The sequence below is a fragment of the Tachyglossus aculeatus genome, chromosome 8 (assembly GCF_015852505.1).
Source record: "Tachyglossus aculeatus isolate mTacAcu1 chromosome 8, mTacAcu1.pri, whole genome shotgun sequence".
Classification (NCBI taxonomy): Eukaryota; Metazoa; Chordata; class Mammalia; order Monotremata; family Tachyglossidae; genus Tachyglossus; species Tachyglossus aculeatus.
This window is the reverse complement of record NC_052073.1, coordinates 12,628,464-12,645,670: the sequence shown is the minus strand read 5'-3', so window position 1 is coordinate 12,645,670 and position 17,207 is coordinate 12,628,464. Positions and strand designations below refer to the sequence as shown.

General features: G+C 40.1%; 1 protein-coding gene across 2 annotated transcripts in view; it reads left to right on the top strand.

Moving 5' to 3' along the window:
- Positions 1 to 17,207, top strand: part of BCAS1 (brain enriched myelin associated protein 1) — a 122,152-nt gene that overhangs the window by 28,955 nt on the left and 75,990 nt on the right. Inside the window, exons 1-3 of one of the 2 annotated variants that reach the window (XM_038750097.1) lie at positions 4,755 to 4,840; positions 12,111 to 12,187; positions 12,489 to 12,567. In XM_038750097.1, the coding sequence (XP_038606025.1) occupies positions 12,116 to 12,187; positions 12,489 to 12,567 (151 nt within the window). In that variant the 5' untranslated portion in view covers positions 4,755 to 4,840; positions 12,111 to 12,115. Of the gene's footprint in view, positions 1 to 4,754; positions 4,841 to 12,110; positions 12,188 to 12,488; positions 12,568 to 17,207 lie in introns of those variants that run through there. The other variant, XM_038750098.1, reaches the window with a different exon arrangement.

The following is a 17,207-nucleotide window of genomic DNA, read 5'->3' as shown; positions in this document are numbered from 1 at the left end:
TCTGTGTGATCTTGAGAAAGTCACACCTTCTCAGAGCCTTAGTTGCCTTGTTTATAAACAGAAATTAAGACTGTGACCCCAGGGATATGAACTGGTCTAACCTGATTAGTTGGTATCTAGTAGTAAGTGCTTAGCAATTACTGGGAAAAAAAATAGGATGGAGTTATAGTTTTATGAAAGGACTGTCTCTTTCATTAAACTGGGATTGTGACTGTCCTACCCATATATTTAGCACTACCCTTCCATTATTTGTCTTCTCCCTGAAACTCTGTTTTGCTGCTTCAGAGACCTGAGAGGAAGGCGAAAGTAGGTAAGTGGAGGCAACTTCCTCCTGCTCCCTCCCCCCATCACCCCACAACCCAAAGCATTTGACCTTCAGCCCCATTTGACCTCCAGTAGTATTAGCGGGGAGAGGACTGATGACAACAAGGATATACAACCCCTACCACTGAGCAAATCAATCAGTGGTATTTAATCGAACACTTACTGTGTACAGAGCATTGTACTAAGCACTTGGGAGAGTACCAAGGTTGGTAGACAATCCCTGCCCTCAAGGAGCTTACAATCAGAGGAGACAGTACTAAAGTGAATTACAGATAGGGAAAGCAACTGAAGATATTATTATTAATAATAATAAATAACAATGGTATTTGTTAAGCACTTACTGTGTGCCGAGCACTGTTCTAAATGCTGGGATGGACACAAGGTAATCAGGTTGTCCCACGTGCGGCTCACAGTCTTAATCCTCATTTTATAGATGAGGTAACTGAGGCACAGAAAAGTTATGCAGCTTGCCCAAGGGCACACAGCAGACAAATGGCAGAGTTGGGATTAGAACCCAAGTCTTTTGACTCTCAAGCCCAAACTCTTTCCACTGAGCCATGCTTCTTCTCCTATTAACATATTAACATGTGTTGTAGAGGTGAGGTGAATACTTAAGTGCTTAGGGGATAAAGACAAGTGCAGAGCTGATGAAATAGGGTGGAGAGGTGAGAGCTGAGTTGTGGAAGACTTACTGCAGGAGATTCAGTTTTAGTAGTTTTTGGAGATGGAGGACAGTGAGTTTTTTGGATATGGAGGGGGAGAAAGTTTCAGTCAGAAGGGAGGGAGCAAAAGATAAACAGTAGGGGAGAAGAGAATGAGTAGGTTGGCCTTAGAGGAGGTAAGTGTGAAGGCTGGGTTGTAATGGGTGATTTCTCCTTTGCTGCCTCAGTGAGTTTAGCCTCATAGCTGAATGGCAGCCCTTTGTTGGGTACGAACCGTCTCTATATGTTACCAACTTGTACTTCCCAAGCGCTTAGTACAGTGCTCTGCACACAGTAAGCGCTCAATAACACCATTTAATGAATGAATAAATGGAAGATCTGATGCTAAGAGACCCTGGTCAGTGTCAGTGAGACGGAATTTGAGGTTGGCCTTCAAGACATCTTTATTCCCTTGCCTCTGGCATTTATGGTTTGTGCATCAAGTGATAAACTCTACCATAAAAGATCATTTTAGGCAGTCAGCAAAGCCATGAACATTATGATGAAAATATTGTCATTGTCAGTCTGATCACTCTTTGTTTTCTTGCAACTCTCTCAGCCCAAAGCCAAACAATTGCTTCATTTCATTAGCACTAGCTCTGTTACCAATTGAACAAACACATGTGAATTTGCAAAGTAAATTGGTAATAGAGGCCTCCAAACTTTCATTTTGCCCTAAATTTTTAATTACTATAAACATAACTTTATTTTCTTTATTTTCCAACTAACAATTACTGGAAAATTACTATTTTAAGTAACATATGTGTCTTCATATATAATATTAATTGTAGTATATGTTAAGAACTTACTGTGTTCTAAGTGCTGAAGTAGATGGAATAAAATTGGATGATATATTCCCCATTATAAAAGGGCTCACAGTCTGAGGGCAGAGAACAGTTATTTAATCTCCATTATATAGGTGAGGCAACAAACGCACAGAGAAGTAAAGTCACTTGGCCAATTACATACAGTAACCAAGTGATAGAACCGGTATTAATAATAATAATAATAATAATGATGGCATTTATTAAGCGTTTACTATGATTAGATTCCAGTTCCCCTGATTCCCAAACCTGTGCTCTTTCCACTAGGCTATGCTGCTTATAATTTTGCTACGGATATGATGTAACACATCAATGGGTCCCTAAAGTTTAGCCTTGCTTGTCACGCAGTGCTTAGAACAGTGCTATGCACATAGTAAGTGCTTAATAAATGCTATCATTATTGTTATTATTACCACCACCAGCCCTACAACCAGTTATAAGTATTTCAAGAGCAAAGTGCCTTCCGAGAGCTCAAAAAAGTTGGCTGTATTCTAATTTTTTAAATGGTATTTGTTAAGCACTTACTAGTGCCAGGCACTGTATTAAGCACTGGGGTACATTCAAGATAATCAGATTGGACATAGTCCATGTCCCACATGGGGCTCACAGTCTTAATCTCTATTTTACAGATGAGGTAACTGAGGCACAGAGAAATGACTTATCCAAGGTCAAACAGCGGACAAGTGGCAGAGTTGGGATTTGAACCTAGATCCATCCGACTCCCACGCCTGTGCTCTACTAGGTCATGCTGTTTTCACTGAAGTAAACAGACTAAAGACTCCACATTGCCTCTAGTAAAAATGGTACAAGTCAGAAAAGAGTCAGTTAAATGAACCCATCCTTCTTCCTTGATATCTCCATCATTTAATACTGTAGCATGCTTGGAACTCTCACAGGGTGTGAGGAGAAAAAACAACAGGAGTGTGGTAGAATATCTCTTTGTATCCGCCTTTCATCTCTATCCTGAAAGGAGGAATGATCAGAACCTATATACCTGCTGCATTGCCCTGGCTATTTCTGCTTTGGAGCCCCTCTAGAGATGAATAAAGATGAGTCTTTCAGTCACCTGAATACACCATCCATTGTGCGGCAGAATTTCATTTAAGTAAATGCTTTAGTGTGTTTCTAAAAAATAATTAAAAAAAGACTTAGTCATTCAGGGGAACAAGGACAGCATCTGTATAGCTAGGATAAAATTACTAGAACTGTTAATCTGCTTACTCTGAAACATGATCTGACCACCAGCTGGGGTCTGAAAATTTGTCCCTATCACAAAATGTTGCAGTTAGGTACATTACAGGAATAGCACACCTTCACAGGAAACACTTGACACAGAATATCAGGCCACATAAATCTTCAGGTCAGGGTGGATATCATATTTTTAGAACCATTTTCCTTGACCAAATAGGCATAGAATCATCATAAACTGCCTTTGTCTTACATGGAATAAAGTACAAAGCTAAGGGAAGGAGTAAGGGAGGGTGGAAAGGAGAAGAATGGGGAAAGGAATGGGATGCAAATGTAATAAAGTACTGAAGTCATCTGTAATGCAGACTCAGATAAGCCATATGTTCAGGGTTTGTTGGGTTTTTTTTTTTTTTTATGAGAGCCACTTCACCTTTGCATTTTGGTAAAGAATGTATGGTAGAAAAAGCCCAGGAAACTAACAGAATCATTTCAGGTGCATTTCTCATTCTATTTACTAGCATCTCCTTCCTGTCATTTTAATTTGCACAGTCAGAGAGCAGCAACTGTTTTGTTACTTCCTTGTAGGAAAAATACTCATTTGTTCTAAATACATGCTGACAACATATTAAGGTAGTATTAATTTTTAGAAGTTATAATCATTTACCTTTTGTGGGGGATTATGGAATTTTAAAAAATATTTGTTTACAAGCATTCTTACTGCATCACAATAACCTAAATCAGGAGCACTAAAGAAAAGGTATACAACTAGTATTCAAATGTTTTCAATTTTGAAAAGCCTGATGTTTAGACTGGAGTTTTGAGCCCCTAACTGAAAGCCATCCTCCTGCATTTAGGATGGATGAAAAAAACTTAAATAATTTTCAAGTTAACCGGACTTTCAGCAATGATTCAGTACTTTTTCCAACAACAATCCTGTTAATCCATTCAGGGCCCGGCAGATTCATGTTATTTGTGAGTGACAAACTGAGCCTCAGAGAACTTATAAGTGACTTGCTGAAGGCAATAGAGTGCCCAAGCCAGACGCAGAGAGTGAAAAAAATCTGAAGATGAGACTATTAGTATATATTAGCTCTTTTCTGCTTAAGATTCCTTCTGAATCTTTTTGGAGGGAGGGAAAATATGCACCGTTTTCTTTCAAACAGGAAGTAATATACTAGAGTAAGTTTTTATGGTATTTGTTAAGTGTTCACTGTGTGCTGGGCACTGTAACTTATCTACCTCAGCGCTTAATAATCAGGTTGGACGCATAGGGCTCACAGTCTTAATCTTCATTTTATAGATGAGGCAACTGAGGACAAAAGTGAAGTGACTTGCACAAGGTCACACTGCCGACAAGTGTCATAGCTAGCATTAGAACTCAGGTCCTTCTGACTCCAAGGGCCGTGCTGTAGCCACTAGGCCACACTACTTCTCTTCAAAAGTAACACTAGGTTGCAAATATCCCCAAATCTGCCCCTCTTTCTCTCTACCAGGCAATGTGGGTTGATTGAAAGAGACTTTTGGAATGGCACTGTGGCACCTGTTTCACTAGTTACATTAAAGTTGCCCTAAAGCCCAGGAAGGGAAAAATATTTCCACAACTGGTAGGGCTCCACCCAGCAGAATGTTTGCCCCGCTCTGTGTATTCAGGCAGCAGGTACGAGAAGAAAAGCAAAGTGCAGAGAATAAGTACCTAAGCACAGCTGGCAGCTGGAAGCACCTGTTTAGGACCCGAAGTCCCTTCACCAGAGCACGTAAGTATCCACGGGGCTCTGAGGAACCTACAGCTGATACTTCAAAAAGGTAGTCGATTACTGAATTTTTTTTCCTTGGGAACTTGCTTTGGGGTTGCTTAGCTTTAGTTTGTTAAGAAGTGGAGGCCTTCCCAGACTGAGCCCTCTCCTTCCTCTCCCCCATCTCTCCCTCTCCCCCACCTTACCTCCTTCCTCTCCCCACAGCACCTGTATATATGTTTGTACGTATTTATTACTCAATTTTATTTGTACATATTTATTTTATTTTGTTACTATGTTTTGTTTTGCTGTCTGTCTCCCCCTTCTAGACCGTGAGCCTGCTATTGGGTAGGGACCATCTCTATATGTTGCCAACTTGTACTTCCCAAGCGCTTAGTACAGTGTTCTGCACACAGTAAGCACTCAATAAATATGATTGAATGAATGAAGTGTTCCAGACTTACTGATCTTTAGCCAGGATCTCCTTGTTATGTGACAGATTCAGCCCTCCTTTGAACTCTGCCAAACAGTCAGCTGCAGAGGAAGCTGTATTGTGTGATGCCTCATTTCTTTTGTAACATGCTCAGTACAAAGTCTTCCTGCTTATGAGAAAGATGCCCTCCAGAGAAAAAAAAGAGAAAAGAAGAGACATTTGGAAAAGGCTTCCACAAGAGATTTGCCAAATTGCAGGGGATAGATTTATCCTCCATCGTCTTTCTATTAAGTTCACAGCAAGGTTTTTGAAACCCCTTCTGGGCTGTCATTTGTAAAATGAGATTTGTCCTGTAGGAAAGAAATGATCCTGTAAAGTTCAACCTTAGCTGGCTTGCAATTGCCTGATTTGATGCTGAATAAGCTTCTTTACAGGGGAAAAAGGAGTTTTTACTCCACTGAAAGGCTCCACTGAAAACAGAATTCCCCAATCTCTACACATTCATCACGTTTTATGTAGTTTCAATGTGTTTAAGGACAATTTTTAGTCCAGGAAATATAGCCACCTGTTCTTGTACTTTAAACATGAAAATTAAGTTCATTGTGCATTGAGTAAATTTTCTCAGTGCAGCTTTTAGCTGATCATTCATGTTTCTATTTTAAGGAAAATGGGCTTAGTTCCTGGGCTGAATTCAAATTGATCTAGGGTGTTTTCTTATTTGCTCAGTGACTAATTCCACTCATCATATTGGCCCTCACTGCAACCCTCCCTCTTTAATTGATGGGCAGTTTGGTCCCCTAATTCAAAGAGCTTCCATTTCCTATAATAACATCTTTGAGCTTCCAACTTTTATCGAATGAAGCAAAGGAAAAATTCTGCAAACAAGCCAAACTGCAAAAAGAAAAACACTGAGGGCATTTTGATAATGTAATCTGATTTATTTTGTCTTCTCTCAAAAGATATCTTCTTTAATGTATGTACTCTCTTACTAAACATTGGAAACAGTGCCGAAAATACAGAGAATTAATAGATACTTAACAGTACCATAGTAAGTGCTTAATAAGTATGATTGGATAACCAAATAATAATTAGCAAAAGGACCCATGAAGGTACAATATTAGATGAATCAGGAGACATGGGTTCAAATCCCAGCTCTGCTGGTTGACCTTGGACTTAACTTCCTCACCTGTAAAGTGGGGATTAAACAGTGCTTTGCACATAGTAAGTGCTTAATAAATGCTATCATTATTATTATTATTATTCAGTCATTTATTGAGCACTTACTGTGTGCTAAGCACCATACTAAGTGCTTGGGAGAGTACAATAATAACAATGAACAGACATTCCCTGCCCACAACAAGTTCGCAGTTCTTCCCTATTAGGACTGTGGTCCCCATGTGGGTCTGGTCTATAATTTATTTATATTAATGTCTTTATATGAATGTCTCTCCGCTCTAGACCGTAAGCTCATTGTGGGCATGGAATATGTGTTATATTGACCTCTCCCAAGTGCTTAGTACAGTGCTTTGCACACAGTAAGTGCGTGCTCAATAAATATGACTGACTGGCTGATCTGTTTGTATTTTATCTACCCCAGCTCTCAGTGCATTGACTAGAACATAATAATGAATGTGGTATTTAAGTGCTTACTAACTGATACACACAAACACAGCTGAAAGACCTACTACAGAAGAATCACAATTGATTTCCTGGAGTGCAGCTATTCAGAAACTCCCATACTAGGCTGCCTGGCATTAGAGCCTCTTGAGTATGTTGCCAACTTGTACTTCCCAAGCGCTTAGTACAGTGCTGTGCACACAGTAAGTGCTCAATAAATACGATTGATGATGAGAAGGGCTGCCAATCCTGAAAGTGCATTAGATGAGGGTAAATTAGAAGAAGAGTGACTGAGTGGAGGAATAAGTGCTGAATTCCCCATCACTCTCTTGTCCATGAGTTTCTTTTTAGATTTATGCTCTGGGTACCTGGGTACAATTAAGCACTGGGTTGTGCCTGAAGTCTGCATAGAATAAGGATTCAGAACATGTCAACCATGAGAGATGGGACAGATGTCTGAAAACTACTCTTTTAACCGCTACCCAGGGCCCCTAAAATAGGTGGGGTGTAAAGGAACCCTAAAATAGTGTTGCATTTTTCTCTCACCTTGGAGAGCCTGAGAACTAGACAGTCAATTAATCAATTGTATTTATTGAGCACTTACTGTATGCAGAGCACTGTACTAAGCACTTGGGAGATTACACACTATAACAGAGTCATAGGCACATTCCCTGCCCACAACAAGCTTACAGTCTAGAAGGGGACACAGACATTACCATAAATAAATAGTGGATATGGATGTAAGTGCTGTAGAGCTGAGGGAGGGGTGAATAAAGGGTGCAAATGAAAGTGCAAGGGAGACAGTGAGAGAAGGGAAAATGAGGGCTTAGTTGGGGAAGGCCTGTTGGAGGAGATGTGTTTTCAATAAGGCTAGTTTTACAGAGGCAAGTAAATCATGGAGCAGGATATAAAGGTCATAGCCTCACATCCTGGTAAAGTAGGAATATTCTTCAGACAGAAGTCCTGAGTTTCAACTGAGCTCTACCAAGCTTAATTTCCACAACTTAATTTCCCAGTGCTTGACACACAGTAAGCATTTAATAAATACTATTACTACTCTCAGCCGTATTTATCAAGTGCTTACTGTGTGCAGAGCACTGTACTAAACACTTGGGAGACTACAATATAACAGAGTTAGCAGACATGTTCCTTGTCCACTCCCTTGGAGAACTCATTTCCTCCCATGCCTTCAACTACCACCACTATGTTGATGATTCCCAAATCTACATCTCCAGCCCTGATCACTCTCCCTCTCTGCAGTCTCACATTTCCTCCTGCCTTCAACACATCTTTACTTGGATGTCCCACTCTTACCTCAACCTTAACATGTCCAAAAGTAAACTCCTTTTCTTCCACCCAATCCCTGTCCTCCCCATGATTTTCTCATTGCTGTAGAAGGCACCACCATCCTTCCTGTCTCACAAGCCCATAACCTTGGCAATATCCTTGACTCATTGCTCTTCCTCTCCATCCAAACTTATAGCACCAAACACTTATCCTCGTTCACCTTTATTACTGCATCAACCTCCTTCCTGACCTCCCTGCCTCATGTCTCTCCCTACTCATCCGTACTTCATTCTGCTGCCCAGATCACTTTTCTTCAAAAAGGTTTGGTCCATGTTTCCCCACTCCTCGAGAACCTCTAGTGGTAGTCCATCCACATCCACAGATAGAAACCAGAAACTCCCTACCATCAACTCTAAAGCACTCAATCACCTTGCTCCCTCTTACCTTCTCACTGTTCTACTAACACAACTCAGCACACACACTTTGTTCCTCTAATCAATCAATCATATCTAATGCTAACCTACTCACTGTACCTGGATCCCATCATTCTCACCATTGACATCTTTCCCACATCCTGCCGCTGGCCTGGAATGCCCTCCCTTTTCATATCTGAGAGACGATGACTCTCCCCATTTCCAAAGCCTAAATGAAGTCACATCTCCTGACTACACCTTTACTTCCTCTACTCTCAGTCCCTTCTGTGTCACCCTGATTAGCTCCCTTTTATTCACCCCATCCCCACAGCACTTATGTACCTTTCCATAATTTATTTATATTAATGTCTATCTCCCCTTGCAGACTCTAAGCTCATTGTGGGCAGGGAATGTGTCTACCAACTCTGATATATTGTTCTCTCCCAATTGCTTAGTATAGTGTTCTGCACACAGAAAGTGCTCAAATACAATAGATTAATTGCCCACAATGACCTTAGTCGAGATGTGATTTTAATGTGGGCAATTAATACTACTATTAAAATCACATTTCCTGCAAGAAACCTTATTTGCTTCTATCTACCCCAGTGCTTACTACAGTGCTTTGCATATAGTAAGTGCTTAACAAATAGCACAATTACTGTTATTATTATTCACCCCACTTTTAGAGGTCATGCACACACACACACACACACACACACACACACACACACATCTCCATAATTTATTTTACTGTCTGTCTACCCCTCTAGACTGTAAGCTCCTTATTGGCAGGGAATGTGTCTACCAACTCTGTGGTATTGTACTCTGCCAAATGCTTAGTACAGTGTCTGCACTCAGTAAGTGTTCCATAAATACCATTGATTGATTGAAGAGACCTTGGGCAGCAAGAAGCATCAGACAAATCAAATAGTACAGGACACCTTCTAGACTTAGTTTGGGGAGTTGGAGTTAGGATGGGAAGTCATTTGCTGTTGCATCTAATCTTTAAACCAATCTACTTGGGGTCCTAATTAGCCTATTTGCAATCCCACCAAATAGCTCTGCTGTTTGCATGGGGAAGAACAGAACCCTCTCTGATCTTCCCCTTAATAATCAGCAGGTCCCAGTGATCTCACTATTCACTCAACCTTAAATATGATTTTAATGAGAACTGCCCAGACATAGAAAGTTTTGACCTTGGGGAAACGATTGCTTACCAAAAAACCATCTAATTCCCATCCAAAGTGTTTCAGAGCCTTGGGCCGAGTTAAAGGCAGAGAAAGACTGCACCTCAGAAAACTCTTCCTTTTTCAAACATCATTTTAGTCATAGTCCTTTTGATCATTATCATTATTTCTGCTGATACTAAATTTTGTCTATAGGTGGCAGTGACCTTTTAATTACTTTAATTCTTATCTGCAGAAGTCCTTTTTAAAAATAACAATGAAAACAATTTCACATTTTGGTCTAGTGTGTGTGTGTAGGTTTAAACTGGCTACTCAAAACAATGTATGTGACTCAACTAGTAATGACAGAAGACTTGAGGTCTAGTTTTTTCTTCCTCCCCTCTGCAGTCACAGTTCCTAATAGGTTGCTGAGCAGCTGTTGGTAATCAATGCAAAATAAACAATTGCTGTGGCTTTAGATAAAATTGGTGATAAATTCTATTTTAAACAGATGTGATCAAAAAATTTGGCACACTTGCATTTCAAACATTTGGGTCAAAGTGCCCCAAACCTTTTCATTTGAAAGATGTTTCATATTAATTTTGTCTTTGTACTCTCTAGAAACAGTACACTGATAATAGTACAATTCAAAAACTGTAAGTCATTTTAAATAGACATGTACAAGTACCCTCTGTTATGAGGCCCTTTTTTCAGGGCTTTTCTGCAAGATTAAATTTTAATTTTAGCGTTTTTTGCAGCACATTAACTTTCAATAGCATTGTGTTTGTCACACTTCCTCTGGGCTGCATGTATGCCTCCACTACACAGATGTCATGTGCCATGCACCCCACACACACACACACCCCACACCCCCTGTTGTGTTTTGTGCTGAATCTATCCCTCAAATACATACAGTATGGAACATCATTGCCTCCCAAGTGTTATCAAAGCTCCTGTTCCCAGTACAAAGAAAAAAACATCATAAGAGCCTCAGTTACATTAGATGTTCCTCTTCTCGGGAGAGTGTCAAATCAATCTTTGCTAAGCACTTTTGGTTTGGTAGGGCCAACAGGGAGGAAAATTACATCTTCTTCATGTGTACATGTTAACATTCATTGTGTAATTTCACAATCTTTATTAGTGCAGTTATACTGCTATTTTATCATAAATCCTATTACCAGTATTTTGCAGTTTATTTCCTTTTAAGTATATTATAATTTTGTGGATCTGGAGAAGCTTTTGTTACATTATTTCTTATGGGAATTATTACTTTGTTTCACATTCTTTTGCTTAGCACTATTTTCTTGGAGGAGCGGTAATAGTTATTTATTAAGCACTTACAGTGTGTAGAGAACTGCTCTAAGTGCTGGAGAAAAATACACCTGTGAGAATTAGACACGATACCTGTCTCTTGAGGAGGGGGGGTTTCCAAAATCTAAGAGTCATCAAAGAACGTAATTGAGATTTTTCAGCATCTTAGAGTTGGGTTTAAGGATTTAAACTTGTTTGATTTTTCTATTACTGTGAACAAATAATCCATTACAAATAATTAGGTTACAGAATATGTCTTTCAAACACAAGCCAGAGAGTTGCAATATGAGTGAACATTGAACAGCATGATTCACAAAGAGTATGTAATATAGGGGCAAGATTGGCCATCTGTATGAGGGACTGAAAAGCTTTATTACTGTGACTTTAGGAATCAGATATAAATTCTCCGGATTCATTTATATACTGAATTTTCCACTGAGAGTAGGCTATGGGATTGGAATTTTTTTTTCCCTTTCTAAATTCAGATTGCGTGATGCATATGTTGCTAGGTAACAGAGTCACTCAGCAAGGACAAGAGGCCTGTGGCGATTCCTGAGGGAATAGTTGGGTGTTTTCTGCAGAAAATCAAAAGTTCTACTTTTTATTCTATATAGAACATCTGAGCAGATAATTGCTTCTAAATATATCTGCTATATGAACCAGGGCTCAAGCCATTATTCCAACATACTGGAGAGGTACAGAATGTAGTAAACAAGTTTATGAGCCAAAACTACACTGAGTGTAATGTCAAAGCAAGCCCAACATTTACTAATCCTCTGCAGTTTCTTTACATTTGTAACTAAAACTGTATACAGGATTAAAAGAATGTTAACAACATGGACTCATGTTTAACTTGGTGGCAAATATTTCTTCTGTATCTCAATGCAAATAAGAACTTATATTGTTGCTTTATTCTGTAAAATGACAAAGATATAGAACATACCCATTTAAAAAAAATATCAAAAACAACTTTTCATACCCTAGACTTTCATTTACAGGAGACAACTTTTTTATTGCCTGATGGTAACTCAGATTCCTGCATCTTTATTTCATATTAAGTAACGGGAATTCTGTGGGGGTTTTTCCCCTCTCTCTCTCTCTGCCTCCCTTCAGCAACAATGGGCAATGAGGCAAGTGCTGAAGAAACATTTGAAGACCAGGAGAATACTTCAGGCCCAAACAATGAAAAGGTATCAGAAACTCACCTTAATTCTGATTGTTTCTTTATTAATGAGTGTAATTCTTGTAACTGTTTTACTAATTCAGCTACATTACGATGACATGTTCTTTAATAATATGGATTTTGCATATATATAATATATATATATATATACACACACACATATATATATTACTGCCCTGAGGCAGCAAATCAGCTAGGTTCTAGACCCTAAAGAATAAAAATGGTCTTGTAATTGTATGCTCCTTTGAGAAATTATGCAGATAGATTTTTGTAAAGTGTTACTAACAATGTAGTATATGACATTTCAGATTGCATCAGTCACTGTATGTGTTCAAAATGGGCAGCCTATTATAGAATCGTCGCTCTCTAATCGCCAGCTGGATAAGGGTATGTATTAGAAAAGAACAATAATTGATATTTTTCCTAAAAAACAAAATGCCCCAATTGAAAGGAAGCATTCAGTTTGACTTTAAAATCACTCTAAGTGGCTTGAGAATGTAGTACAGAGGAGATAAAGCATACAGCAAACAGGATAAAGGTATTAAAATACTTTAACTAGTCTGTTTGTTTAATGAGATAAAGTATTTACCTTATGAACTTTACTTGGATTGTAAAGACTATATAATCAACCAAATGTCCAGTGTATTTCTGGGGAAGTTAGTATTTATGTACATATCCCACAACACTTACATACATATCCATAATTTATGTTGTCTGAATCCTCCTCTAGACTGTAAGCTCCTTTTGGGTAGGGAATGTGTCTACCAACTCTATTGTATTTTTCTCTCCCAAGTGCTTAGTACAGTGCTCTGCACGCAGTAAGCACTCAATAAATACGATTGAGTAATTTGATGCCTCAGATAATAAAGGGTACTAATAAATGATGGTGGGATGATATAGACGATCACAAATATGGGAGTTTAAGTTGATTACATCATGTAGTAAAACATGATTTGTGCTGGGTGGATAATCAAGAGAATTGACAGTATGCTCTTTCCATTGGAGGATTTTCAGTTATTTATTCTAAACCAAAATTCTATAGTGGTAGTAGAAGTAGTAGTATTTATTGAGAGTCATCTTGTTGCAGTGACTGTATGAAGCAGTTGGAAATATAAATCAAAGAAGTGACATGCTCCCTGGCCACAGAAAGCTTAGACTCTAACAAGGGAGCCATAAAAAAATGCAAATAGTCAAAAAATCTCAATGTAAAACTGAACACACACATATATATGATTAGTGTAAGTATATAAATGCTGGAGAATGCTGATGAGTTTATACAGCTAAAAAAGCTGGAAATTAATTGGAAATTAATTAGAGGTGGTGGAATTTTAAGGGGATTTTGAATATTGGGAGAACTGTGGTCTGTCAGGTTTGGGAAAAGAAGGAGTTCCAAGGCAATGGAATAATAGGAGTACAGTAAGGGTGGAGGCAGGACAGTCAAGTGCAAATACGTAGCTTCAATGAAAATAGATAGGTCCTACTGGGAAAAGTGAATCCATTAATTTTACTAAAGTAATAAAAAGGTAGCCTTATGGGAAGCATTGCAATAGAACAACTCTGGATTATTTCTAAACACGCAGAAGTAAAACAACCTTATCTTGTGAATTGTAATAAGAACAGAGGCTGGAACTGCCACAGAATAACTGCAGTTTTAAGGACCACCATAGCATCTTGGCAATCCTCAAGGATCCCATAGTTCTAATCCTTTCCTGAAATTATGACAATGAATTTCTGACTCCTTTACAGCACTGATTCAGTCTCCAAAGAGGGATGGAAGTGTGGGAGACCAGCATCCACACAGTCTCTAGCAGAAATGGCATGAATAAATGTATTTTCAACTTTGGAGGTTTGTGCTAAGAAAACCCTGATAAAACAACCTTTCAGGAAGCATAACTATGGCCTGGATCCTTAAGCTGTAAGGATCCACTGTACTGGATTCTTAGTACAGTGCTCTGCACACAGGAATGTTCACCAGGAATGGGAGAACAGAATACTATACTTCTTTCTTGTTTGCTTGACTATAGACCAGTTAAAGATCTGAGGGAAGACTGTTTTCTTTGAGCTCAGGAGACCAAACCGTTCCACATGTCAAAATTAACATATTGAAAGTAATGGTGAAGAGTAAGTGCTCAGCAAATGTGATTGAATGACTGAAAATATCAGGAAGCTGGAGTGCATAATAGCTCTAATATCCAGCGCTCTACCGCTAACTCTTCTCCACCTGAAGTATGGAAAATACATGAGAAAAGCAGAGAACCACATACCATAAGTACAGGAGGCATTCAGTCACAGGGCACCTTCTTTGGCTTTGGCAAGATGTGGGTTTTGTCCGCTAAAAAGGCTTGATGGTGCTGAAACTGGAAAAAGGGGCAGCGGGGAAAGGCCTAGACCCCTCTGTCTTGGCCTTCACTCGGTCCAAATCAGCCTTCTGGCAGTCAATCAGTGGAATTTACTGAATGCTATATGCAGAGCACTGTACTGTGCACTTGGGGCTCATGATACAAAAGAGTTGGTAGTCACATTCCCTGCCCACAGGGAGCTTACACTCTATCACCCACTTAGCCCATGGGCTGGGCCACAGAGCAGGCCCCAGCCTGTGCAGAAATCCAAGGATTCATTTTCGTGGAAATACCGCAGGTGGCTTTGAGTACTTAGATAATTGCTCTCCACACCTTCAAAGCCTTACTGAAGGCACATCTCCTCCTTCCTGACTAAGCCCTCATTTCCTCTTCTCCCACTCCTTTCTGTGTCACCCTGACTTGCTCCCTTGATCCACCTCCCCACTCCAGCCCCAAGGCACATATGTACAGATCCTAAATTTATTTATTTATATTAATGTCTGTCTCCCCCTCTAAACTGTAAGCTCACTGCGGGCAGGATATTATGTTGTACTCTCCCGATTGCTTAGTACAGTGCTCTGCACACAATAAGCGCTCAATAAATGAGATCAATGGATTGATTTTATAGTGCTCTGTCCGCTGCTACCCTCATTTCACCTTCCGCACTTTTGGAAGTGCTGACTGGTAATAGGCTGCAAGAAAACTATGCAGCAGGAATGAGATGGGAAGAGAGGGCTGCATACTTTTTCTGCAGAGAGCGTGGAATTATAGTTTCCGGAAGTGGGATTCCAAGGCATGGGATGTTTAGGGAACAGGAGAGAGTAGGTTCTCAGGCTTCAGGAATCCAGGGAAGGGTTGTGGGAGACAGGGGCACAGATGTCAAGGAGACTTCTTAAAGGAGAGTGACTGAGTGTCTCCCCAGAATATTCATTCATTCTTTCATTCAATAGTATTGAGTGCTTACTGTGTTCAGAGCACTGTACTAAGTGCTTGGGAAGCACAAGTTGGCAACATATAAAGACGGTCCCTACCCAACAGCGGGCTCACAGTCTAGAAGGGGGAGACAGACAACAAAACGTATTAACAAAATAAAATAAATAGAATAGTAAATATGTACAAGTAAAATAGAGTAATAAATCTGTACAAATATAAATATAGGTTCTGTGGGGAGGGGAAGGAGGTAGGGCGGGGGGGATGGCGAGGGGGAAAGGAAGGAGGGGGCTCAGTCTGGGAAGGCCTCCTGGAGGAGGTGAGCTCTCAGTAGGGCTTTGAAGGGAGGAAGAGAGCTAGCTTGGTGGATGTGTGGAGAGAGGGCATTCCAGGCCAGGGGGAGGACATGGTCCGGGGGTCGACGGTGGGACAGGCGAGAACGAGGCCCAGTGAGGAGGTTAGCGGTGGCAGAGGAGCGGAGGGTGCGGGCTGGGCTGTAGAAGGAAAGAAGGGAGGTGAGGCAGGAGGGGGCGAGGTGAAGGAGAGGTGATGGAATATATCCTCCCATGCCACCTACAACACATACCTTAATCACTAGCTCAGGTACATATCCCCCTTTCCTGCTTCCCCTCCATCACTTCTTTTAGTGTCCATCTCCCCAGACAGATTGCAAGATCCTCAAAGGGAAGGATTGTGTGCAATTACTCTATTGTTCTTGGGAAATAATCATTATGGTACTTGTTAAACGCTTACTATCCGTCAAGCACTGTTCTAAGCGCTGGGATAGATCCAGGATAACCAAGCTGGACAGAGTCCCTTTCCCACATGGACCAGTCTAAATAGGAGGGAGTAAGATTTAATTCCCATTTTACAGATGAAGAAACTGAGGCACAGAGAAGACAAGTGACTTGCCCAAGGAGACACAGCAGACCAATGTCAGAGCCAGGATTAGAATCTAGGACCCCTAACTCTCAGACCCATGCTCTTCCTACTATTCAAGCATATTTATTGAGTGCTTTCTGTGTGCAGAGCACTATACTAAGCACTTGGGAGAGTGCAATATAGCAATAAACACTCCATGAGCTTACAGTCTAGAGGGGGAGAAAGATTAATAGAAATAAATGAATTACAGATATGGACATAAGTGCTGTGGAGCTGGCCGGGGGGGTGGGGGAGAGAGAAATGAATAAAGGGAGTGGGAAAAGAGGAAAGGAGGGCTTAGTCAGGGAAGGTCTCTTGGAGGGGATGTGTCTTCTAGGCTACACTGCTTCCCTATCTTATGAAATTAAAAATTTAAAGAGAAGCAGCATGGCTAATGGATAGAGCACAGGCCTGGGAGCCAGGTTCTAATCCTGACCCTGCCATTTATCTGCTGTGCGACCTTAGGCAAGTCACTTAACTTCTTTGTGCCACAGTTACCTCATCTGTAAAATGGGGATGATGTCGGCTATTTTAAACAAGTGAATATTTCAAAGGCCCCTATAACTTATTGGCACACACACTTGCTTTAGAAAAAATTAAGGTTACTTCCTGCTAGAAAGTAGGAAACTCAGACAGGCTATTCTATCCGGACATTATAAAGCAATCACTGAACCATCTTGTACAATTTTAAAGTGTATTTGCAAATTAACAGTTTTGACTACAAATGTTTGATCAACCTGGGCATTTTGCCTATTTCATATTTGTATAATTTCATATTCAAAGGATTGTCTCATTTGTAAAGGGAAAAGAATACTCTTTCTATCAGTGATATGGTGT